Genomic DNA, 26,670 nt, shown 5'->3' with positions numbered 1-26,670 from the left:
ATGCTCTTTCACACAATAAGCTTTCAATAAATGTCACTGATTAATTATTGACTGAGATCTGTGTCTCTTGTGGGAGAACAGGACACTTTTGGGGAGGGAAATGTCTTGATTAGTAGCTAATTGGCCATTTTAGCTGCAAACTTCCAGGGCTTAATGAAATATTTTAAAAGGTAAATATAATTTCCATATTAGAAACAAATGTCAGCATGGCTCAGTGGAAAAAGCCCGGGCTTGGGAGCCAGAGGTCATGGGTTCTAATCCCAGCTCCACCACTTGTCAGCTGTGTGACTTTAGGCAACTCGCTTAACTTCTCTGTGCCTCAGTTACCTCATCTGTAAAATGGGGAGTAAGATTGTGAGCCCCACGTGTGACAACCTGATCTCCTTGTATCACCCAGTGCTTAGAACAGTGCTTTGCACACACTAAGTGCTTAGCAATGCCATCATCATCATCATCATCATCATGTTCCAGCTCATATATTGTTCCAGTGAATTTCTGATCAAGTCTTTACAATTCAAAGTTTGAAAATGGTTTTCCTGGGCTCCTACTCATGTCTACCTTGTTTTCTGCTTGCTTTTTTCCAAATAATGGATGCAGTTTCCTTGAGGGTATATGGCATGGCCCTGGTCATGGTCCAAAGAATGTTTGAAATGCAAAACCAATCACATCAAGGGGAGAAGAAACAGGACTTCAAGTTTGAACTCCCAAAACATTGAATACAGAGACCTCTGTTGAGAAATGGGTTTTACCAAAGCCTCCTTTTTTTTTTTTTTTTGTCTGGAGCACTTCAATTATGATATTTTATTGCTGCGGGAATTACCCAGGGCTTAGAGAAGCAGCTTGGCTCAATGGAAAGAGCCGGGGCTTGGGAGTCAGAGGTCATGGGTTCTAATCCTGGCTCCACCATTTATCGGCTTTCTGACTTTGTGCAAATCACTTAACTTCTCTGGGCTTCAGGTACCTCATCTGTAAAATGGGGATTAAGATTGTCAGCCCCACATGGGACAACCTTGATCACCTTGTATTCCCCCAGCACTTAGAACAGTGCTTTGCACATAGTAAGCACTTAACAAATACCATTATTATTATTATTATTACAGTGCCTGGCACATAGTAAGTGCTTAAGAAATACTATAATTATTATAACCTAAAAAGCAAACTGACCCAACAATAATTGCATTATGTGATGGGCAGAGTGAAAGGAAAAAAATTACCCTGAATAAGAACTTACAGGGATCATGCTGTTACTTGGAAAGATGGATTCGGGGCCAATTTTAAAAGTTCCATCATATAAATCTCTTACAAAAATATTCCTGAAATGATTGAATCAACCCAGATTCAAGTCCAAACAAAGATGCCCAAACCAGCCTTTAGATACTTACTCCCAATGGAATCTACAATTCTCCTACTTTGGTAATATGGAGCCAAATTTCAGCTACTATCTGTTATAGAAGTCACTATTGAGATTAAACATTTTTCAAGAGAACATTCCCTGAGAAAGATTGAATTGAAAGCAAGCAGCCAATATTTTTGAAATTGCTCTTTTAATTTTCATGGAAAATACAAAACTGCAAAGGTGATGTATATGTTAAAGAGAGAATATGTTTGACACAGGTACTAAATGGCCATGGTAATTGTTTTTATGAGAATAGCTAAGGACCCAGCTAAATAAAAACACCTTTTTGTAGTTCACTGTAAATATTTCTCCTGAAAAAAAATGGCATAGAATCTAGTACCAAACGTTCAACATTTGTTGTGCATTTTAGGTTTATATTATTTTATAAAAAATGGCCCGATTATCAATTCAGGAAATAAAGCACTAGAAGGTCAGCTATTGAAATAAACCTAGACACGAAATGGTACTCCTGCTTCAAAGAAGCTAACAGAAGCAGGACTTTACAAGTCTTGTAAAGCAAGAAGTCCTGCTTTAAAGCACCAGCTATATAAATAATTAATAAGCTTTTTATAGGAAAGCAAACAAATGTCAACAAACACTTTCCAGGGGCTGATTTCTGTGAATTCAGAACAGAATGAACAAAAATCATGCTTAGCATCCAAAATATAATTCCATTTTTCTGGGTCATTTTTATGGAAATCTAAACTGTGCTTAATAGTTCAGGTTCCACAGCAATGCTAACATTTCGCTAAGTCACTTCTAGTTTACATTAGAGTTATTGTTTTTTACATTAGCTAGTTTCCTAAATATTGATTGCTTGTCACAGTGTCACATTTTTAAATGCAGTAAATATATATTATATATATATATATATATATATTTCAATAAGGGCTAGTTTTGTATCCTTAAAAATCACTTTGATTTCCAAGTTTCCACGGGCAAGGGAGAGATCTGTTTCATTGGAATTCACAGAAAATATATTACCAAAAGTCTGCTATAAGCACACATACACACACACACACAAAACCCCCCACCCACACACACGTCTGTGAATGTCTACATCTATATTTAGGAAAGACATTCATGAACAACAAGTTGATGCTTAAATAACCTAAGAGGGAGGAAATTAGGTAAAAGAAAGTAATATGTGAGCAAGATATCATGCTTGTAGCACTTAGAACAGTGCCCGGCACATAGTAAGTGCTTAACAAATACTATAATTATTATTATTATTGTAATCTGTGCATTGCTACTTACACACCAGAACAAATAAAGCTTGATATTTCACGTTGGAATCAGGATAAAAGTTTTCCCTGCCTTCTACAGTCCAGAAATCCCTTCTGGTCCTGGGCTACACCAACAAACATGGTTTAACAAATTGAAATGGAAGAATTTGGCCCACCATGTCTGTACATCTGTGTTCATATTCAACCAGTTTTCCTTCTTTCTCTGCACATCTGTGGAAAAGCTTGGAGCTGGAAGGGATCGGGACTCCCAGAAGGTTATAGAAGAAATCTAAAAGCTGCCTCCATTTTATTTATACCTTACTACTCCTTTCTAATTTCCAGCGCTCTTTTGCCCACCCTATGATTTGCTCTCACAATTCAGTTCATCAGACAACCGACTTTAAAACACACAAGAAGCTAACAGATCCTTTAGTCAGAATAAAGGAGCAAACCTGCCTGAAATGTCTGTAAGGCATGGATAATCAGTGTTATTCCTGGGGTTCCAAGCCTTGTGCTCTCCCAGAAGGAACATTTTGCAAAATTCTGGAAAGCTTCCATGCCCTTTAGCTGCCCTTCCAGAGTAAAAGCTTATTGAATGTACTTAAAACTCTTTATTGGTCCCTATAATCCTTTTAGCCAGCTGTCTAGCCAGTAACCAGTTCTTTTCTGTAATACTTGTCCCGCAGGGATGGAAGGGTTGTTTTCATACCATCTAACTTGACCAATAGAGCAAAATCATTCACCCCAAATCATATCATGTCGATTTAGGGTCTCTTTAGAGAGGTCGAACTACATGAACAAAGTGCGAAAAATATAACACCTTCACGGCACATTTCCTCCAAGACTAGCAAACTTCTTTTTATGAGGGACCTCGAGCCATTTGGCAACTCCATGATGAAGAGGGAAAGAAGAATCCCTTATTGCGATGGCCTGTGATTGGTGAATAGAATATGCTGTAGCACTTCAAGCCCAACTTTATAGCAAAACTGATACTGCTCCTATGGATGAAGATAACAAAGAGTTAAGCATGATATTTTGTTTTGTGACATTCTGAATGCAAATATCAGCTTCTTTGGAAAGCTTGTTTGTAGCTTCTTATTTTGATCAACAAATCTAAACAGTTTCTAAAATGGCTTTACTTCCGTATGCCCAAGAGTTGCCTTGGGAAAAAAAATCCACCCACAGCGGTGTTCTAGATTACCATGAATTTTGAACAAATACTCACTAGAGGGGGAGGTAGGTGGGAACATTCTATAGATAACATTATTATTATTATTATTATCTTATCAATATCACTCTTATCATTAGATTTGTTAAGCACTTACTATGTGTCAAACACTGTTCTAAGCTCTGGGCTAGGTATTCATTCATTCAGCCAGATTTATTGAGTGCTTTCTGTGTGCAAAGCACTGTACTAAGCACTTGGGAGAGAACGATATAACAGCAAAAAGACACATTTCCTGCCCACAGTGACCTCGCAGTTTAGATGACTGTATAAATTCACCGGGTTAGACACAGTCCCAGGCCCACATGGGGCTCATTGTCTAAGCAGGAGGGAGAAAATCCTCATTTTTTTACAATTGAGGAAACTGAGGCACAGAGAAATCAAGTGACTTGCCCAAGGTCACACAGCAAGTGCTTGGCAGAGCTGGAATTAGAACTCAGGTCCACTGACTCCAGGGGCCATTCTCTTCCCACTACTCTATGCTGCTTTGCAGTTCAAACCAAGATTAGACTATCAAGGATGCACTTCCTTGATTTGTTGGGTGGCTGCTAGGGTGGCCATTCAGTCAATCGGTGACCTTTAATAATAATGATGGTATTTGTTAAATGCTTACTATATGCAAAACACTGTTCTAAGCACTACGGGGATACAGGGTGATCAGGTTGTCCCACGTGGGGCTCACAGTCTTAATCTGCATTTTACAGATTGAGGTGACTGAGGCACAGAGAAGTTAGGTGACTTGCCCAAAGTCACACAGCTGATAAGTGGTGGAGACGGGATTAGAACCCACGAACTCTGGCTCTCAAGCCCGTGCTCTTCCCACTGAGCCATGCTGCTTCTCTTTAATGAGCTCTTACATGGTGTAGAGCACTGTACTACACACTCAGAAGAGTACAATACAAAAGTTGGTAAGCACAATCTCTGTCCTCAAGGGGCTTATTGTCAACTGCATCAGCCTCCTCTCTGATCTCCCATCCTCCTGTCTCTCCCCACTTCAGTCTATACTTCACACTGCTGCCCGGATCATCTTTATGCAGAAATGCTCTGGGCATGTTACTCCCCTCCTCAAAAGTCTCCAGTGGTTGCCAGTCAACCTTACATCAAGCAGAAACTCCTCAGTCTCGGCTTCAAGGCTGTCTATCACCTCTCCCCCTCCTACCTCACCTCCCTTCTTTCCTTCTCCAGCCCAGCCCACACCCTCCGCTCCTCTGCCGCCGCTAACCTCCTCACTTTGCCTCATTCTTACCTGTCCCGCTGTCGACCTCTGGCCCACATCCTCCCCCTGGCCTGGAAGGCCCTTACTCCTCACATCCGCCAAGCTAGCTCTCTTCCTCCCTTCAAAGCCCTACTGAGAGCTCACCTCCTCCAGGAGGCCTTCCCAGACTGAGCCCCCTTTTTCCTCTCCTCCTCCCCATCCCCCCCACCCTACCTCTTTCCCCTCCCCACAGCACCTGTATATATGTTTGTACAGATTTATTACTTTATTTTACTTGTAGATATTTGTTATTCTATTTATTTTGTTAATGATGTGCATCTAGCTTTACTTCAATTTATTCTGATGACATGTCACCTGTCCATATGTTTTGTTTTGTTGTCTGTTTCCCCCTCCTAGACTGTGAGTCCCTTGTTGGGTAGGGACCGTCTCTATATGTTGCCAACTTGTACTTCCCAAACACTTAATACAATGCTCTGCACACAGTAAGAGCTCAATAAATATGATTGACTGAATGAATGAATGCATTTTATATTAGACTGCCTATTTATCACCTGGTCTTTCCCCTTGTCCGAGATACAGCACTGAACATAATTTTTAGAAGTAATAATAATAATATTTGCTTAGTGCTTACTATGTGCCAGGCACTGTATTAAGCTCTGGGATAGATACAAGATAATTGGGTAGGCCACGGTCCCTGTCCCACATAGGGCTCACAGTCTAAATTCCTATTTTACAGATGAGGTAACTGAGGCACAGAGAAGTTAAGGTACTTGTCCAAAGTCACTCGGCAGACAAGTGGCAGAGCCGGGATTAGAACTCAGGTCCTTCTGACTCTCAGGCCTGTGCTCCATCCATTATCCCACACTACTTCTCTGACCCAACTTCCCTACAACTCAATTCCTACTGCTAAATCTCGGAAGCAGCACCTTTGTTAAAAGCGACCCAGGAGGGCCACACCAGTACTCTGCCCAAAGAGGAAACATTATAATTTTGGTTGGATTCTCCAAAATGTTCCTTATTCATTAATTCATTCAATCATATTTATTGAGCGCTTACTGTGTGCAGAGCACTGTACTAAGCGCTTGGGAAGTACAAGTCGGTGACATATAGGGACGGTCCCTACCCAACAACGCGTTCGCAGTCTAGAAGGGAGAGGCACACAACAAAACGAAACATGTGGTCAGGTGTCAAGTCATCAGAATAAATAGAAATAAAGCTAGATGCACATCATTAACAAAATGAATAGAATAGTAAATATGTACAAGTAAAATAAATAGAGTAATAAGTCTGTACAAATATATATACAGGTGCTGTGGGGAGGGGAAGGAGGTAGGGCAACGGGGGGGTTGGGGAGGAGGAGAGGAAAAAGGGGGCTCAGTCTGGGAAGGCCTCCTAAGACCTTATGACAATACTGCATTACAATGAGTGCCAAGGACATCACTGACCATCAGTCAATCAGTCACTGATATTCATTGAGTGCTTACTTTGTGCAAAACACTGTGGGAGAGTACAACAGAGTTGGTAGACACATTTTGGGCCCACAGTGAGCTTATATCTTAGGAGCTGCCCTGTATGCATTATTCCCTTAGGCAAGAGGGAGCAGGCATATCTTTTCCCAGCTGCTAATAGTTTCTTGGCTTGGAATTAATAATAATAACAATAATAATGATAATAATGATATTTGTTAAACACTTACTATGGGCCAGGCACTGTACATAGATACAATACAAATTGCACTGGACACAGTCTCAGTCCCCATCGCGGCTTAGTGGAAAGAGCATGGGCTTGAGAGTCAGAGGATGGGGTTCTAATTCCGGCTCCGCCACTCGTCAGCTGTGTGACCTTGGGCAAGCCACTTAATTTCTTTGTGCCTCACCTACCTCATCTGTAAAATAGAGATTAAGACTGAGAGCCCCATGTGGGACAACCTGATTACCTTGAATCTATCCAAGCACTTAGAGCAGTGTTTGGCACATAGTAAGTGCTTAACAAATACCATGATTATTATCATTATTTTACAGATGAGGGAACTGAGGCACAGAGAAGTGAAATGACTTGCCCAAGGTCACACAGCAGACAAGTGGCGGGGCAGGAATTAGAACACATGACCTACTGACTCACTTACTTACTGACTACTGACACCAGTTCCCAATAACCTTCCCTTGGAAGTTCAACTTAATAGCTAAATATTACAGGAACTTTCTAACCCTGCTGGTTATAGTACTTCAAACTGTACTTCTCAGACCTCAGATTCTTGATTCTATAGCTCTGGAGTGCTGACTAAACTGGAAATTCACTAACGGTAAGAATTTGTGTCTACCAACCTTATTTTATTGTACTCTCTCCAGCGCTTAAAACAGTGCTCTCAATAAATACCATTGATTGAATAAAGACTTGGGAAAAGAAATATTAAAGTGTGACTCCTTCTTTTAGGGTAGAGTCCTATAAAAATCCTAGCTCTAGTCCTATTTTTCTTAAATTCCCTATTTTTCTTTGGAACTTGGCCACTGTGTCTTGCTTAGTTGCAGCACGGGTCCTAGAGTAAATTATTTAATCTAGTAAATCCGAGAGTCAGATTTTTCAGGCTGGTCAAAGACAAATTTCCCATTACAATTAATTAGTAGCAACTCCATTTTACAACTAAATCAGCTGCAAAGTATGTTACACTTTGTCTATTAGTTTAATGAAAAGTGGAATTGCATTCTCAATTTGATTGACCAGAGTTGGACTTTTATAGTATTCATTATTCAGGGCTGATTAATAAATTTGTGGATTATTTAGGCCTTTGGCTGCTTCTCCCATTCACAATTTACTTTCTGATCAATTAATTGCTTCATAATGTCTTCCACCAGGGGGGATACAAAAGAGTTAGACCTTAGAAGTCCAATTTACTACTCCCTAACAGTGATGAAATGTTTAGTGTTATGAAATTAGAAAAAAAAAATGAGGTTTGGGGATTATCTGTGGAATTGAATTGTTCCTGATTTCAACCAATCACCAATGGATAGGTTAACTGAGAACCGAATATGTCTATATGATTCACCCCACTCCAGATCATTTTATAACCAAAATAGCCTCATGCCAATTAGTCTAAAATAAAATGGTTGCGGGATATTTTGCCTCGACCTAGATTGCCTTTCTACAATTTACTTCTTGATTACTTGGAGAGACCTTACCTTTGTCTGAATCATGCCAAAACGTTGCTTTCTCATCGCAGTTACTATGTTTTTGATGTTGAACTGCAAGGAGATGACATTGATTTGCACCATCAAAGAGTAAAGAAAAGCACAACATTTATAATTACATGGTATGCCCCAATCTAAGACAGCCCAGACCAAGTAGCAGGGCACATTAGAACTCTGGTGCGTACCCCCCATCCATAATCCATAATATGGCATCAGCCTCCTTTCTGATCTCCCATCCTCCTGTCTCTCCCCGCTTCAGTCTATACTTCATTCTGCTGCCCGGATTATCTTTGTACAGAAATGCTCTGGGCATGTCACTCCCCTCCTCAAAAATCTCCAGTGGTTGCCTGTCAACCTTCGAATCAAGCAAAAACTCCTCACTCTCGGCTTCAAGGCTCTCCATCACCTCACCCTCTCCTACCTCCCCTCCCTCCTCTCCTTCTCCATCCTAGCCCGCACCCTCCACTCCTCTGCTGCCGCTAACCTCCTCACTGGGCCTCGTTCTTGCCCATCCCGCCGTCGACCCCCGGCCCACATCCTACCTCTGGCCTATAATGCCCTCCCTCCACACTTCTGCCAAACTAGCTCTCTTCCTCCCTTCAAAGCCCTACTGAGAACTCACCTCCTCCTGGAGGCCTTCCCAGACTGTGCTTCCCCCCTTTTTCCTCCCCTCCCCATCACCCCAGCCCTACCCTCTTCCCCTCCCCACAGAATTTGTATGTATTTGTACATATTTATTACTCTATTTTATTTGTACAAATTTACAACTCTATTTTATTAAGGAAGTATATATAGCTATAATTATATTTATTCTGATGGCATTGACACCTGTCTACTTGTTCTGTTTTGTTGTCTGTCTCCCCTTCTAGACTGGGAGCCCATTGTTGGGTGGGAACTGTCTCTATATGTTGCCAACTTGTACTTCCCAAGCGCTTAGTACGGCTCTCTGCACATAGTAAACTCTCAATAAATGCGATTGAATGATTGAATAATCCAGGAGGGTAACTCAGTGTCAATCAATCAATCAATCAGTGGTATCTACTGAGCACTTATTTGTGTGCAAATAAGTCAATCTCAGTCTTTGCGACAATTTGGGGCTTTCCTTAGACCTTTGCCTGGCTGAAGTTATGGAAAGAGGACTCAATTGTCTGGAGGTGATCCCAGTTTTCTGAAACCCTCAATCTTTCCCCTTTCCAGAACAAATGCAGTTTTTAGAAATCCCTAAATAAGGTCCCTCAAAATGTACCCCTCCATTGACTAGAGAAGTAGCATGCCTAGTGGATAGAGCACAGGCCTGAAAATCAGAAGGACTTGGGTTTTAATCCCGGCTCAGCTACTTGTCCACTGTGTGACCTTGGAAGAGTCACTTCACTTTTCTGTGCCTCAGTTACCTCATCTGTAATATGGAGAGTAAGACTGTGAGCTCCATGTGGGACAGGGACTGTGTTCAAACCAATTAGCTTGTATCTACCCCAGTGCTTATAACAGTGCTTGATAATAATGATAATAATAATAATAATAATGATTATGGTGCTTTTTAAGCACTTACTATGTGCCAAGCAGTGTTCTAAGCACTGGGGTAGATACAAGATAATTGGGTTGGACATAGTCCTTGTCCCATATAGGTTCTTGCTCTTAATCCCTAATTTACAGATGAGGGAACTGAGACAGAAAAATATTCATTCATTCATTCATTCAATCGTATTTACTGAGCGCTTACTATGTGCAGAGCACTGTACTAAGCGCTTGGGAAGTAAAAGTTGGCAACATATAGAGACGGTCCCTACACAACAGTGGGCTCACAGTCTAGAAGGGGGAGACAGAGAACAAAACATATTAACAAAATAAAATAAATAGAATAAATATGTAAAAATAAAATAAATAGAGTAATAAATCCATACAAACATATATACAGGTGCTGTGGGGAGGTGAAGGAGGTAAGGCGGGTGGGATGGGGAAGGACTTGCGACACCATGGGCACATCCATCCCAGATTGCCCCGCTCCCCATCTGCAATTGTTCGGGTAGTGGATCCAGAGAGTTTTCTTCTGAAAAACCACAGAAGCGGTTTATCACTGCCACCTTCTGTGCAGTAAACCTGAGTCTCCGCCCTCATTAATTCAACCGTATTTCGTTCGATTCAATCGTATTTAGCGCTTTCTGTGTGCAGAGCACTGTACTAAGCGCTTGGGAAGTACAAGTTGGCCACACATAGAGATGGCTCCTACCCAACAGCGGGCTCACAGTCTAGAAGGGGGAGACAGGCAACAAGACAAAACATTCATTCATTCAACCATATTTATTGAGTGCTTACTGTGTGCAGAGCACTGTACTAAGCGCTTGGGAAGTACAAGTTGGCAACATATAGAGACAATCCCTACGAAACAGTGGGCTAACAAAATAGAATAAATAGAATAAATATGTACAAGTAAAATAAATAGAGTAATAAGTATTCATTCATTCAATCATTTATTGAGCACTTACTGTGTGCACAGCACTGTACTAAGCGCTTGGGAAATACAAGTTGGCAACATATAGAGACAGTCCCTACCCAACAGTGGGCTAACAGAATAAAATAAACGGAATAAATATGTACAAGTAAAATAAATAGAGTAATAAATATTCATTCATTCAATCATATTTATTGAGTGCTTACTGTGTGCAGAGCACTGTACTAAGCTCTTGGGAAGTCCAAGTTGGCAACATATAGAGATGGTCCCTACCCAACAGCGGGCTCACAGTCTAGAAGGGGGAGACAGACAACAAAACAAAACATATAAATCAAATAAAATAATTAGAATAAATATGTACAAGTAAAATAAATAAATCAATAGAGTAATAAATATGTACAGACATATATACATATATTCATTCATTCAGTCGTGTTTATTGAGCGCTTACTAGTCTAGACTCTCTCTCCCACACTGCTGCCACGGGTGAGTTTTGACTTGTAGCAGATTGCCTTCCACTCGCTAGCCACTGCCCAATCAATCAACCAATCAATCAATCAATCGTATTTATTGAGCGCTTACTGTGTGCAGAGCACTGTACTAAGCGCTTGGGAAGTACAAGTTGGCAACATATAGAGACAGTCCCTACCCAACAGTGGGCTCACAGTCTAAAAGCTAGGAATGGAATGGATAGGGCCCTGCTTGACTCTCCCTCCCTTAGTCGAGACTGGAAGAGGACTGGAAACTCTCCCGATGTGACCCTGAGAGGTTACTTAACAAATGCCATCATTATTATTATCACTTGCCGTAAAAGTTGTGACCGTTGGTTTGGTTCTAATACTTACGCTCAAGTCTTTTTCTATAGCGAACAGCAGACTGTCCACACAGAGGAGAACTCCAGTCCTGCCGATGCCCGCGCTGCAGTGGGCTACGACTGGCCCCGTCTGGTGAACCTTCCTCATGTAACGCACAAACTTCACAAGATAGTCAGGTATCTGGGGAGTGCTGTGGTCCGACCAGTTGGTGAACTGCAAGTGTCTTACCAAGTGCACTTTTCCTGTCTGGAATAAAAATAATAACGATGATAATACTGGTTAATAAGAAGAAGAAGAATGATGGCATTTGTTAAGCACTTACTATGTGCAAAACACTGTTCTAAGCACTGAAATGGGTCAAGTTCTGTTCTAAATGCTAGGGTAATCATAACAATGATTATTATGGTATTTGTTAAGCACTTACTTTGTGTGAGGCACCCTAATAATAATAATAATGGAATTTATTAAGCGCTTACTATGTACAAAGGACTGTTCTAAGCAGTGGGGAGGTTGCAAGGTGATCAGGTTGTCCCACAGGGGGGCTCACAGTCTTAGTCCCCATTTTACAGATGAGGTAACTGAGGCACAGAGAAGTTAAGTGACTTGCCCAAAGTCACACAGCTGACAATTGGCAGAGCCGGGGTTGGAACCCTTGACCTCTGACTCCAAAGCCCGGGCTCTTTCCACTGAGCCACGCTACCGTACTAAGCACTGGGGTGGATAGAAGCCAGTCGGATTGGACACAGTCCCTGTCCCATGTGGGGCTCACAGTCTCAATCCCCATTTAACAGATAAGGTAATTGAGGCCCGGAGAAGTGGAGTGACTTGCCCAAGGTCACACAACAGGCAAGTGGAGGAGCCACGATTAGAACCCATGACCTGCTGATGCCCAGGCCCGTGCTCTATCTGCTTTGCCACGCTGGGTAGATACAAGCTAATCAGAGCGAACACAGTCCCTGTCCCACATGGACTCACAGTCTTAATCCCCATTTTGCAGATGAGGTAAGTGAGGCACCAAGAAGTGAAGTGACTTGCCCAAGATCCCACACAGCAGATAAGTGGTGGAGTTGGAATTGGAACCCAGATCCTTCTGACCCCTAGGCCTGAACTCTATCCACTAGGGCAGGCTGCATGCTGCTGCTAGTGTGGCTCAGTGGGAAAGAGCCCGGGCTTTGGAGTCAGAGTTCATGGGTTCAAATCCCGGCTCCGTCACTTGTCAGCTGTGTGACTTTAGGCTAGTCACTTAACTTCTCTGGGCCTCAGTTCCCTCATTTGTAAAATGGGGATTAAGACTGTGAGCCCCCCTGTGGGACAAGCTCATCACCTTGTAACCTCTCCAGCGCTTAGAACAGTGCTTTGCACATAGTAAGTGCTTAATAAATACTATCAAAAAAAAAAGAAGAGCAAAGACGATTTGGATCAGTCAATCAAACAATCCATCACTGGAATTTATTGTTGTGCAGAGCACTGTACTAAGTGCTATGGTATTCTCTTGTGTCTGCTCCAAGTGCGTTACTGAGCATCTAGTAAGTTTCTTAATACATACCGTAATAATAATAATTATTGTCAGATTGCAAACAAAAGCATAACATATAAGGCCCACCTTTCCAGGGTGTTATGGTAATAATAATAAAAATAGTGGTATTTGTTAAGTACTATATGCCAGGCACTGTATTAAGCACTGGGCTGGATAAAGGTAAATAGGGTGGGACACAATCCCTGTCCCATATGGGGCTCACAGTCCTAGTCCCCATTTTACAGATGAGGTAACTGAAGCACAGAGAGGTGAAGTTACTCTCCCTAGGTCACACAGTTCAGTGGAAAGAGCCCTGGCTTTGGAGTCAGAGGTCATGGATTCAAATGCCGGCTCCACCGCTTGTCAGTGTGTGACTTTGGGCAAGTCACTTCACTTCTCTGTTCCTCAGTTACCTCATCTGTAAAATGGGGATTAAGACTGTGAGCCCCACGTGGGACAACCTGATCACCTTGTAAACTCCCCAGTGCTTAGAACAGTGCTTGGCACATAGTAAGCGCTTAATAAAAATGTCATCATTATTATTATTATTATTTTTAAAGGTGGTGGAGTTGGGATTGGAACCTAAATCCTTCTGACTCCCAGTCCACTGCTGTATCCTCTAGGCCATGCTGCTTCTCTGCTTGCTCACAAGAGGGAATTAACTACAGGACAGGGTGTGAATCATGCTGGAACCACCCTCCAAATCCAATCAGATTCTCACCCTACACATTCTTGGTCTGTGAAGAATGCTTTGGAAACAAAATACAGGAGAGTTATCAATTGTTTGCATCATCTAGCTGCCGCCTAAATCCAATAATAATAATAATAATAATGATGGCATTTGTTAAGCACTTACTATGTGCAAAGCACTGTTCTAAGCGCTGGAGTGGATACAAGGCTTATCACGGAGTCCCACATGGGGCTCACAGTCTTAATCCCCATTTTACGGATGAGGGAACTGAGGCACAGAGAATCAATCAATCAATCAATCAATCGTATTTATTGAGCGCTTACTATGTGCAGAGCACTGTACTAAGCGCTTGGGAAGTACAAATTGGCATCACATAGAGACAGTCCCTACCCAACAGTGGGCTCACAGTCTAAAAGGGGGAGACAGAGAACAGAACCAAACATACCAACAAAATAAAATAAGTAGGATAGAAATGTACAAGTAAAATAAATAAATAAATAAATAGAGTAATAAATATGTACAACCATATATACATATATACAGGTGCTGTGGGGAAGGGAAGGAGGTAAGACGGGGGGATGGAGAGGGGGACGAGGGGAGAGGAAAGAAGGGGCTCAGTCTGGGAAGGCCTCCTGGAGGAGGTGAGCTCTCAGCAGGGCCTTGAAGGGAGGAAGAGAGCTAGCTTGGCGGATGGGCAGAGGGAGGGCATTCCAGGCCCGGGCCCGGGAGAAGTGAAGTGACTTGCCCAAAGTCACACAGCTGACAAGCGGTGGAGCCGGGATTAGAACCCACGACCTCTGACTCCCAAGCCCGGGCTCTGTCCACTGAGTTATGCTGCTTCTCTAATGAATTCTCTTTTCCCTTATGAATTTAAAGAAGTAGTTGTGGGCTAGTGGTAACAGCACAGAGCTGGAAGACGGAGAACTCGGGTTTTAATCTTGACTCTATCACCTGCTTTCTGTGTGACCCTGGGCAAGTCATTTACCTTTTCCGTACCTCAGTTCCCTCAACTCTAAAAAGGGAATTAAACCCTTGTTCCCCCTCCTACTAAGACTGTGATCCCCCTATGAGAGAAGGACTGTATCCACCTTAATTAATAATAATGATCATAATAACATAATATGTAATTCCCCTGGTTACAGATTGTTTTAAGACTCACCTCCTTTTCAACCATTTTAATCACTCGGATTATAAAGAACTTCAAGATCTGATAACACTCCAGCGTGATGTCATAGTGCCTCAGCTTCAAAGAATGAGTGGGAGAATCAGGCCAGTAATGATGGCATTTGACTATTCCTTGCTCTTTTTCTCTGGCTATCATGGCAATCACATTGGATTGATGCTCCCAAACCATTTGCCAAAAGTCATCGATGGTTCCAGCCAGGGGGCCTTGAGTTGCAATATAGAAAAGCTCTTCTCCTGAAATGGCTATTCTGATGTAACTTGCATTGATGTAACCCTTCTCTTCTCCTAGAGGAACACGTGTTTCATCATCTGTAACAGAAGCAGAAACAGAAATAACCCAAACTGCCCGAATTTAAATCTGTCTTTGCAATTTCTTTTTCTACGAGGTTCTATGACAACTACATTATTATTATCATCATTATTATTATTGTTATTATATTTGTTAGGTGCTCTCTATGTGTTGAGCATTGTTCTAAGTGCTGGGGTAGATACAAGTTAATCAGACTGGATACAGTTCCTGTCCCACACAGGGCTCACAGGGGGAACAGGAGGAGGAGACAACTGGAACTGGGGACAACTGGGATTGATTTCAAGCCCCCTGTGGGACAACCTGATCACCTTGTAACCTCCCCAGATCTTAGAACAGTGCTTTTCACATAGTAAGCACTTAATGAATGCCATTATTATTAACTGGCATGGTATCCCCATATTACAGCTGAAAAAACTGAGGCACAGAGTGACTTGCCCAAGATGACCCAGAAGCAATTGGTAGAGTTGGGATTAGAACCCAGGTCCTCTGACTCCCAAGCCCATACTCTTTCCACTAAACCGTTATTATTAAACCATGATGTTTCTCCAAATTACATGCAGAGGCCCCAGAAAGGATTTCAAATCTAAAGGATCACATTGTGAGCCCGTTGTTGGGTAGGGACCGTCTCTACATGTTGCCAACTTGTACTTCCCAAGCGTTTACTACAGTGCTCTGCACACAGTAAGCGCTCAGTAAATACGATTGAATGAATGAATTGGTCCTGTGTAACAATGGTGCATTTTGGAGGGACCATTTTTGATTTCATGTAAAATTTAGTCATAGGAGTTTCAAGGGACTAACTGGAAGTCTTTATTTCTTAATGATTTTTGTAATGTGAAGGTGGAATCTTAGTATTTCTGCTGGGATTCATTAATGTGTCTGGATCTTCATGATTTCCTTCTCTCCTAAGTAGATTGATCTTTAAACTATCCTTCAAGACCAAACACAGCAGAAACAGTTCAATAGTCACACTCACCAACAACCCCCAAACTCTTTAGTGCAACCATAATGTAACTGTCAAAAAGTGAAATTTCCACTTACTCTCTGGCGTCCTAGTTCTTGATGTTGTCTAAAAAGGTTAAATTTTACCCTTTTTTTTAAAATGGTATTTGTTCAGTGCTTACTATGTGCCAGGCACTGTACTAAGCACAGGGGTAGATGCAAGTTAATCAGTTTGGACACAGTTCCTATTCCACAAGGTGCTCACAGTCTTAATCCGGTCTCAGCTCCGCAACATTGCCAAGATCCGCCCTTTCTTCTCTATCCAAACCGCTACCCTGCTCATTCAAGCTCTCATCCTATCCCGTCTGGACTACTGCATCAGCCTTCTCTCTGATCTCCCACCCTCGTGTCTCTCCCCACTTCAAACCATACTTCATGCTGCTGCCCGGATTGTCTTTGTCCAGAAACGCTCTGGGCATGTTACTCCCCTCCTCAAAAACCTCCAGTGGCTACCAATCAATCTGCGCATCAGGAAGAAACTCCTCACCCTGGGCTTCAAGGCTCTCCATCACCTCGCCCCCTCCTACCTCACCTCCCTTCTCTCCTTGTCCAGCCCAGCCCGCACCCTCCGCTCCTCCGCCGCTAATCTCCTCACCGTACCTTGTTCTCGCCTGTCCCGCCATCGACCCCCGGCCCACGTCATCCCCCTGGCCTGGAATGCCCTCCCTCTGCCCATCCGCCAAGCTAGCTCTCTTCCTCCCTTCAAGGCCCTACTGACAGCTCACCTCCTCCAGGAGGCCTTCCCAGACTGAGCCCCTTCCTTCCTCTCCCCCTCGTCCCCTTTTCCATCCCCCCATCTTACCTCCTTCCCTTCCCCACAGCACCTGTATATATGTATATATGTTTGTAAATATTTATTACTGTGTTTATTTATTTTACTTGTACATATCTATTCTATTTATTTTATTTTGTTAATATGTTTGGTTTTGTTCTCTGTCTCCCCCTTCTAGACTGTTGGCCCACTGTTGGGTAGGGACTGTCTCTATATGTTGCCAACTTGTACTTCCCAAGCTCTTAGTACAGTGCTCTGCACACAGTAAGCACTCAATAAATACGATTGATTGATTGATTGATCACTGCTTTACTAATAAGGGAAATGAGGCCCAGAGAAGTTAAGTGACTTGCCCAAGGTCACACACAGTGAACAAGTGGCAGAGGTGGGATTAGAACTTCCAGGCCTGTGATCTATCTATTAGGCCATGCTGTTTCTCAAGTGCTTGGCAAAGTACAATACAACAGAATTAGTAGACACATTCCCTGCCCATGTGACCTGGAAAATCTAGAATTATGAGGGTAGAAGGAATCTTAAGAGACAATCTACCAGTCCATTTTTAGTGTCTGTCTCCCCCTCAACCTCACTGTGGGCAGGGAATGTGTCTGTTCCTTGTTGTATTGTATTCTCCCAAAGGCTTTGTACAGTGCTCTGCACACAGTAAGTGCTCAAAAAATGACTGACTTCCTCTAAGGGGTACCCATACACTGTCTCAAAAGGTAATGATCTATCTTTTCTTTAAACATCTCCGCTGCTGATTTCACAAATGATCCTTATAGTCCGTTCTGCTGTTCCACAACCCTTTCAATTATCATCTTTTTTTCATAATGGCAACCCTAACATCCTACATTAGGTGGAAATCATTTTTAGTCACAATCGCTCTGACCCAAATTTAATGGATCATCTGCAAATGCTGGGCTTTGTTTTTGTTCCTAAATCTTATGGACTAAGAGACTAATTCCACTCTAAGAGAGAATTTGTGTAAACCGTTGTTTGCTTACATGGAAGAATATCGCGGTATCTATTTTTTTCTCTGTTTTCTGGAGCTTTTCCATAGTGGCAGTCATCAAGTGGCTTAATTTGTTCTAGAGCCTAAAAACAAGTAAGAAACATGAAACGCCATATTTTTCCTGCAACAAAAATAGGAGCATTTTCCTTTATGCCCAAACCTAGAGAACCCTACATCTGATTCAAAGCCTCCAAGCAAGAGCTTCAAAGCGTCAGCTGATGTTCCTGTAAGTGCTGGGAAATACACAGAAGGCAACCTAGTTCACAGATGTCAGTTGGGAAATTCATTCATTCATTCAATCGCATTTATTGAACGCTTACTGTGTGCAGAGCACTGTACTAAGTGCTTGGGAAGTACAAGTTGGCAACATATAGAGACGGTCCCTACCCAACAGCGGGCTCACAGTCTAGAAGGGGGAGACAGACAACAAAACAAAACACATTAACAAATGATAAGGATGGTATTAAGCGCTTACTATGTGCCAAGGACTGTTCTAAGTGCTGGGCGAGATACAAGGTAATCAGGTTGTCCCAGGTGGGGCTCACAATCTTAATCCGCATTTTACAGATGAGGGAACTGAGGCACAGAGAAGTGAAGTGAGGCACAACCTCTGACTCCCAAGTCCGTGCTTTTTCCACTGGGCCACGCTGCTTCTCTAAAGAGACCTTGGAGCTGTGGTTGATTATTCCGCTAATTTGTCAGTTAATTAGCTAGCAGGAGAGCCAAAGTAACATAAGCTTGCTGTGGGCAGGGAAGGTGTCTATTAAATTGTACCCCCCCAAGACCCCTCTCAAGATTGCACCTGGAGAGTTTTCGGTATTCTACCAGTCTTGACTATGGGAGGGAGAGTCGAGCAGAGGCCTACCCATTCCATTCCTAGCTTGGGCAGTGGCTAGTAAGTGGAAGGCAATCTTGTCTCACGGGGGGCTCACAGTCTCATTCCCCATTTTACAGATGAGGTAACTGAGGCACAGAGAAGTTAAGTGACTTGCCCAAGGTCACACAGCTGACAAGTGGCGGAGCCGGTATGTGAACCCATGACCAAACCCATAACACGGACTTATGTCAAAACCCACCTTTGCAGGCAACAGCGGCATGGGAGAGGGTCAGGGGTAGAACCTCAATTTTACTGCACGCGGAAGAAGGCAGTGTAAAACCACTTCTGGATTTTTACCAAAACAATTCTAGGGATATACTGTCAAAATAACTGCAGGTGGAGGTGGGGCTTTCTGAGAGAGATGTGTCCATGGTGTCGCTATGGGTAAGAGGTGACTCGACAGCATAAGACAAGACTATCCCAAGTGCTTAGTACAGTGCTCTGCACACAGTAAGTGCTCTCTAATTATGATTGATTGATTGATTGATCAACAGTACTAATAGTACCTATTAATAATAATAATAATGATGACATTTATTAAGTGCTTACTATAATAATAATGATAACATTTATTAAGTGCTTACTATGTGCAAAGCACTGTTCTAAGTGCTGGGGAGGTTACAAGGCGATCAGGTTCTCCCACAGGGGGCTCACACTCTTAATCCCCATTTTACAGATGAGGTAACTGAGGCCCAGAGAAGTTAAGTGACTTGCCCAAAGTCACACAGCTGGCAATTGGCAGAGCTGGGATTTGAACCCATGACCTCTGACTCCAAAGCCCATGCTCTTTCCACTGAGCCATGCTGCTTCTCAAGTTTCCAAAGCCCGGGCTCTTTCCACTGAGCCCCTGCATTCTCTATTAAGTGCTGACTGTTTGCAGGGTCCTGACCTAAGAGCTGGGAAAGAGGATACAAGTGGGAATTCCATCAGTACATCGGCTACAAGCAGCGTGGCTCAGTGGGAAGCAGCATGGCTCAGTGGAAAGAGCACGGGCTTTGGAGTCCGTGTTATGGGTTTGGTCATGGGTTCACATCCTGGCTCCGCCACTTGCCAGCTGTGTGACCTTGGGTAAGTCACTTAACTTCTCTGTGCCTCAGTTACCTCATCTGTAAAATGGGGATTGAAACTGTGAGCCCCCTGTGGGAGAACCTGATCGCCTTGTAATCTCCCCAGCACTTGGAACAGTGCTTTTCACATAGTAAGTGCTTAATAAATGCCATTATTACTATTATTAATTAAACACAGTCACTGTCCCTCAGTGAGTTTACAAGCAGCATGGCTTAGTGGATAGAACACCAGCCTGGGAGTCAGAAGGATCTGCCCTCTAATCCTACCTCCGCCACCTGTCTGTCGTGTGACCTTGGGTAAGTCACTTCACTTCTCTGGGCCTCAGTTACCTCATCTATAATATGTGGATTAAGACTGTGTGTTCCATGTGAGACAGGGACTGTGTCCAGCCTGATTAACATGCATCTACCGCAGAGCTTTGAACAGTGCTTGGCACATAGTGAGTGCTTAACAAGTACCATAATTACTGTTATTCTTATTATGAGGGGAGCAGGGGATGGGCCACAGACACATCAAGAGCAATGAAACGATAAAGTATAAAAAAACTCGTAAAGGTCTAGGACACAAACGCAATACGCAAAATAAAAAAAACAAAGTCAGCAGGGAGCTGTGGCTACAGGGGCAGAACTTCAGGCTCCTCGTTACTCAGAGTCAGGGTAAAGCCTCATTTTGGACACAGACTTATGTCCAGCAGGATTGTAACTACCCAGGCTCTTAGTACAATAGTTGGTACATAATAAAGACTTAAATATAACTACAATTGTTATTTTTATTATTGTTGTTCATCATCATCATTATTATCCAGTCAGATTGTATTGTAGCCGATGTACTGAGGTGTAAATCACTCACCAGCATTTAGCACAGTACAATACTTGACACAGTAACTGCTTAACAATTACCACTATCACTATTATGAGTAATAGTAGTATTAGAGAAACAATAGTGGCTTTATGGATCATTGATCTGACATAGCTTATGTCTTTGTGAAAGATATAGAACCACATACTGTATAAGTATTACTTCTGTTAATTTACTTTATTTCTATTAATGTCTGTCTCCCACTCTAGACTGTAAGCTCATCATGGGCAGGAAATATGTCTATTGACTGTTTCCCAAGTGTTTAGTACAGTGCTCTGCCCGCAGTAAACATCCAATAAATACAATTGGTTGTTTGATTAATTAATTAAAGTAACTTTCCTTCTAGCTATATAGTACCTAATGTATTCATGATGGATTAGTCTTCCGTATACATCCATATATCCAAACATATATCCATAAATCTAACATTTTCCAGATCAGATAGTGAGAAGAAATCCCTTCAAGTAGTATCCCTAAACATACATACATAAAGACAGGTGTAGGGAAAATATTTGTTTTTTAAATCTCATTGATCCCAAGTTTGAGAGTAGGAGAAATATTTGTTTTTTAAATCTTGCTGATCCCAAGTGTAAGAAAAGGGTGTATATAAAAAGTAAGCAATGCTAAAATAATTACCATAAACTCCTTGTAGATCTCATGTGTCTCCATTTTTTGTTCAATGGTTGCCACCAGTGTGTCAATTATTGACTTCAGTTGAACACCAGTTACCGTTGGCTTAATCTGAGTCATCTGAGCCAATTCTTCCTCGGAAACCAGTAGAGTGCCTGTTTAGGAAATATAAGAATACCTGCAATTTGTGTTTATGTCAAGTTATGCTTAATACCTGATGGATAGAGCCTGGATCTGAGAGTCAGAAGGACCTAGATTCTAAACGTAGCTCCACCACTTGTCTGCTCTGTGACCTTGGGAAAGTCACTTAGCTTCTCCATGCCTCAGTCACCTCATCTGTTAAACGGGGATAAAGACTGTGAGCCTCACATGGGACATGGATGCTGTCCAAACTGAATGGCTTGAATCTATCCCAGTGCCTGACATTCATTCATTCATTCATTCAATCGTATTTATTGAGCGCTGTGTGCAGAGCGCTGTACTAAGCACTTGGGAAGTACAAGTTGGCAACATACAGAGACAGTCCCTACCCAACAACGGGCTCACAGTCTAGAAGGGGGAGACAGACAACAAAACAAACCATGTAGACAGGTGTCAGAATCATCCGAACAAATAGAATTAAAGCTATATGCACATCATTAATGAAATAAACATAGTAAGCACTTAATAGAGTGAGCACTCAATAAATATGATTGGCTAATTGATGGAAATTCCATTAAAAATATTTTGCTTCTGCCCCATTAAAAGGATGACTGTAAAACTGTATATCATTAATATGTCATTAATCTTTATTAAGGAACTGCTGTGTACCAGGTGACCAGAGTGCTTTTGATGTCATCAGCATTACAACTGGGACATATGTAACAAAACAGCATTAAATGCATCATTTTGTAGAAGTTTGATGAATTTGCCCAAGGCCAAGATTAAATATGTGATCCTCATGAAACATATAAAACTTCTTAAAACCAAAGTAGCTACTGGCAGATACACATGTGTGCACACACACCACACACACAGATATGCAGTGGAAAAGAGACAAGCTCTTGCAGGATGAGGCCTCCATAAAACTTCGGCGATGGTCCCTGTGGCTTTGGGTATGCCCTGGACTCTGAGTCAGGAGGATTCCCAAATTCTTCTTCTCTGGCCATAAGACCCTACTGATTTCTGCTTTTAATTTCGTACATCTGCCCTTGTCTTTTATTTTGTTTTAGTATTTTAGTTACTGCATCACTCCTTATGTGTATGTCTCCCATCTCTTCTCTCCTCAAGCATTCTTAGATTATGGATCCCTTGAGGGCCAGGTACTTATCTAATCCCCAATTACTCATTCTTTCCCAGTGCTTAGTACAGTGCTTTGCACACAGTAAGCACTTAAAATGCTATTATTACTATTATGATGATGATATCATTACCATTATTATACTTATTAAATGCTATGTGTCAAGCACTGTACTAAGAGGTTTTTTTTAATGGCATTTATTAAGCACGCACTGTTCCAAGCACTGGGGAGGTTACAAGGTGATCATGTTGTCTAATGGGGGGCTCACAGTCTTAATGCGGAGAAGCAGCATGGCTCAACGTCAAGAGCCCAGGCTTTGGAGTCAGAGGTCATGGGTTCAAATCCCGGCTCTGCCAACTGTCAGCTGTGTGACTTTGGGCAAGTCACTTAACTTCTCTGTGCCTCCGTTGGCTCATCTGTAAAATGGGGATTAAGACTGTGAGCCCCACCGTGAGACAACCTGAGCACCTTGTAACCTCCCCCACACTTAGAACAGTGCTTTGCACATAGTAAGCGCTTAACAAATATCATCATCATTATTATTATTATTTTATCCCCATTTTACAGATGAGGTAACTGAGGCACAGAGAAGTTAAGTGACTTGCCCAAAGTCACACAGCTGACAATGGGCGGAGCCGGGTTATGAACCCATGACCTCTGACTCCAAAGCTTGTGCTCCTTCCACTTAAATACAAGATAATCAGGTCCAACTGAGAGCTAACAATTTAAGTAGGAGGGAGAACAGGTATCCCATTTTGCAGATGAGGGAAGTGAGGCACAGAGAAGCGAAATGACTTGTCCAAGGTCACCAGCAGACAAGTAATAGAGCCACGATTAGAATTTAGACGTGGGGGAGAGGAAAATGTCTTGGCTCACCAATCCAGAAGCCTCACTTCCAAGACACTGCCCAGTTGACCCCTTCTCCCTCAGAAGCCTTAAATCCCTTATCCATTCCATCTTACATTTCTTCCCTGCGGGCACCGTGGCATTTTCTTGGAAGAACTACGTGCGGTGTCAAACGATATTTCAGAAGATATTCATTGGACAATAGAGCAAATGCTCGCCGTCACCAAGAGCTTTTAATTACATATTGATCAGTTTCAGAGCTCTGAGCTGAAATTTTAGGTTTTGAGGTTGTTTTCCCAAAGTTTATTGGACAATATTTATTGGACAATATTTTTGGTCCCATTTTTATTGGACAGTATTTATTGGACAATAAAGCAAATGTTTGCAGTCCCCAAGAGCTTTTAGTTACATACTGATCAGTGTCAGAGCTTTGAGCTGAAACTTGGGGTTTTCATGGGGTTTTCCCACAATTCCTACCAATAAATCAATGGTATTTATTGAGTGCTTACTGTGCATGGACATTGCACTAAGCGCTTGAGAGAGTACAATATAACAGAGTTGGTAATAATAATTGTGGTACTTGTGAAGTGCTTACTATGTGCCAAACACTGTTTGAAGCACTGGAGTAATAATAATAATAATAATAATAATAATAATGTTGGTATTTGTTATGCGTTTACTATGTGCAAAGCACTGTTCTAAGCGCTGGGGAGATTACAAGGTGATCAGGTTGTCCCCCGGGGGGCTCACAGTTTTAATCCCCATTTTACAGATGAGGTAACTGAGGCACAGAAAAGTTAAGTGACTTGCCCAGAGTCACACAACTGACAGTTGGCGGAGCTGGGATTTGAACCCATGACCTCTGACTCCAAAGCCCGGGCTCTTCAAACTGAGCCACACTGCTGGCATTTATTAAGTGCTTACTATGTGCAAAGCACTGTTCTAAGCACTGGGGAGGTTACAAGGTGATCAGGTTGTCCCACGGGGGGCTCACCGTCTTAATCCCCATTTTATAGATGAGGTAACTAAGGCCCAGAGAAGTTAAGTGACTTGCCCAAAGTCACACAGCTGACAAGTGGCAGAGCTGGGATAGATACAAGTTAATGAGGTTGGGCCCAGACCCTGTTATTCACTCATTCAATCGTATTTATTGAGTGCTTACTGTGTGCAGAGCACTGTATTAAGGGTTTGTTCCACATGGTGCTCACAGTCTTAATCTCCATTTTACAGAGGAGGCAACTGAGGCCCAGAGAAGCTAAATGACTTGCCCAGCATCACACAGCAGACACGTGGCAGAGCCAGGATTAGAAACCAGACCCTTTTGACTCCAGGCCCACACTCCAACCATCATCATTAATCGTATTTATTGAGCGCTTACTGTGTGCAGAGCACTGTACTAAGCGCTTGGGAAGTACAAATTGGTAACATATAGAGACAGTCCCTATCCAACAGTGGGCTCACAGTCTAAAAGGGGGAGACAGACAACAAAACCAAACATACTAACAAAATAAAATAAATAGAATAGATATGTACAAGTAAAATAGAGTAATAAATATGTACAAACATATATACATATATACAGGTGCTGTGGGGAAGGGAAGGAGGTAAGATGGGGGGGATGGAGAAGGGGACGAGGGGGAGAGGAAGGAAGGGGCTCAGTCTGGGAAGGCCTCCTGGAGGAGGTGAGCTCTCAGTAGGGCCTTGAAGGGAGGAAGAGAGCTAGCTTGGCGGATGGGCAGAGGGAGGCCATTCCGGGCCCGGGGGATGACGTGGGCAGGGGGTCGATGGCGGGACAGGCGAGAACGAGGTACGGTGAGGAGATTAGCGACGCAGAGGAGCGGAGGGTGCGGGCTGGGCTGGAGAAGGAGAGAAGGGAGGTGAGGTAGGAGGGGGCGAGGTGATGGACAGCCTTGAAGCCCAGGGTGAGGAGTTTCTGCCTGATGTGCAGATTGATTGGTAGCCACTGGAGATTTTTGGGGAGGGGAGTGACATGCCCAGAGCGTTTCTGGACAAAGACAATCCGGGCAGCAGCATGAAGCATGAACCACTAAGCCATTTCCCCATCCACAGCAAGCGAGACAGACATTAATCAAAATAAATAAATTACAGAAATGGACATATGTGCTGTGGGACTGCTGTGGCCACGGAATATCGATAAAATGACAACTACCTGTCGATCCGCTCGACGACCTTGGAGTCCTTTTCTCCTCCTCACTGATCCAGTGTTCTGAGCTTGTCTCCTGAGCTATGCTACAGGTACTCTTGAAAATCTGGGAGTCTTCACGTTTATCAAAGCTCCTGGGAAAGAAAAGCTTTCTGTTAAAACACAGGCTTCAGTTGTGTTCCTATAACCCTTCAATAACGATGGTATTAGTTAAACGCTTACTATGAACAAGGTACCTTAGCAAGGCTATTTACTGAGTGCTTACTTTGTGCAGAGCATAATACTAATCACCACTGACAGATGGCTGCATGGCATAGGGGATAGAGCATGAGCCTGGAAGTTAAAAGGTCATGGGTTCTAATCCCGGCTCTGCCACTTGTCAGCTATATGACCTTGGGCAAGTCATTTCACTTCTCTGGGCCTCAGTTACCTCATCCGTAAAATGGGGATTAAGACTGCGAGCCCCACATGTGACAACCTGATTATCTTGTATCTACTTCACTGCTTAGAACAGTGCTTGGCACATAGTAAGCACTTAACAAATACTATAATTATTATTTATTATTATTATCAACTTAGAGAGTACAGTGGAGGTATTAGTCATGGCCCCGGCCCAATACGCTTTGATGCCGAATCCTATGATAATCAATCAGTTGGTGGTATTATCAAGTGCTTACTGCAGGCAGAGCACTGTTCTAAGCACTTGGGAGAGCACAATCCAATAAAGTTGGTAGACATGTTTCCTACCCACAAGGAGCTCACAGTCTCTAGAGGGATCATAGTAATAATCAGGATGGCATTTATCGAGGCCTAATTATGTGCAAACATGGAATAGATACAAGATAATCGGGTCAGGCACAGTTTCCATCCCAAATGGGGCTCACAGACTCAGAGGAAAGTCAATTTATTTTATTTGTACATGTCTATTCTAATTATTTTATTTTGTTAATA

General features: G+C 42.6%; 1 protein-coding gene across 1 annotated transcript; it reads right to left on the bottom strand.

Moving 5' to 3' along the window:
- Positions 1–3,213: 3,213 nt before the first annotated feature.
- PTPN20 (protein tyrosine phosphatase non-receptor type 20) lies at positions 3,214–21,583 on the bottom strand. Its single transcript, XM_038744338.1, has 6 exons — positions 21,437–21,583; positions 17,990–18,080; positions 14,879–15,213; positions 11,543–11,758; positions 8,240–8,302; positions 3,214–3,620 (listed from the first exon to the last, which is right to left on the bottom strand). Exons 1-6 carry the CDS (start codon positions 21,548–21,550, stop codon positions 3,540–3,542), a joined length of 900 nt encoding a protein of 299 aa, XP_038600266.1. The 5' UTR covers positions 21,551–21,583; the 3' UTR covers positions 3,214–3,539.
- Positions 21,584–26,670: the final 5,087 nt, after the last annotated feature.

This window comes from Tachyglossus aculeatus, chromosome 3, assembly GCF_015852505.1.
Source record: "Tachyglossus aculeatus isolate mTacAcu1 chromosome 3, mTacAcu1.pri, whole genome shotgun sequence".
NCBI lineage: Eukaryota > Metazoa > Chordata > Mammalia > Monotremata > Tachyglossidae > Tachyglossus > Tachyglossus aculeatus.
The sequence above is the reverse complement of the archived record's forward strand: the minus strand, read 5'-3'. Positions and strand labels throughout refer to the sequence as shown.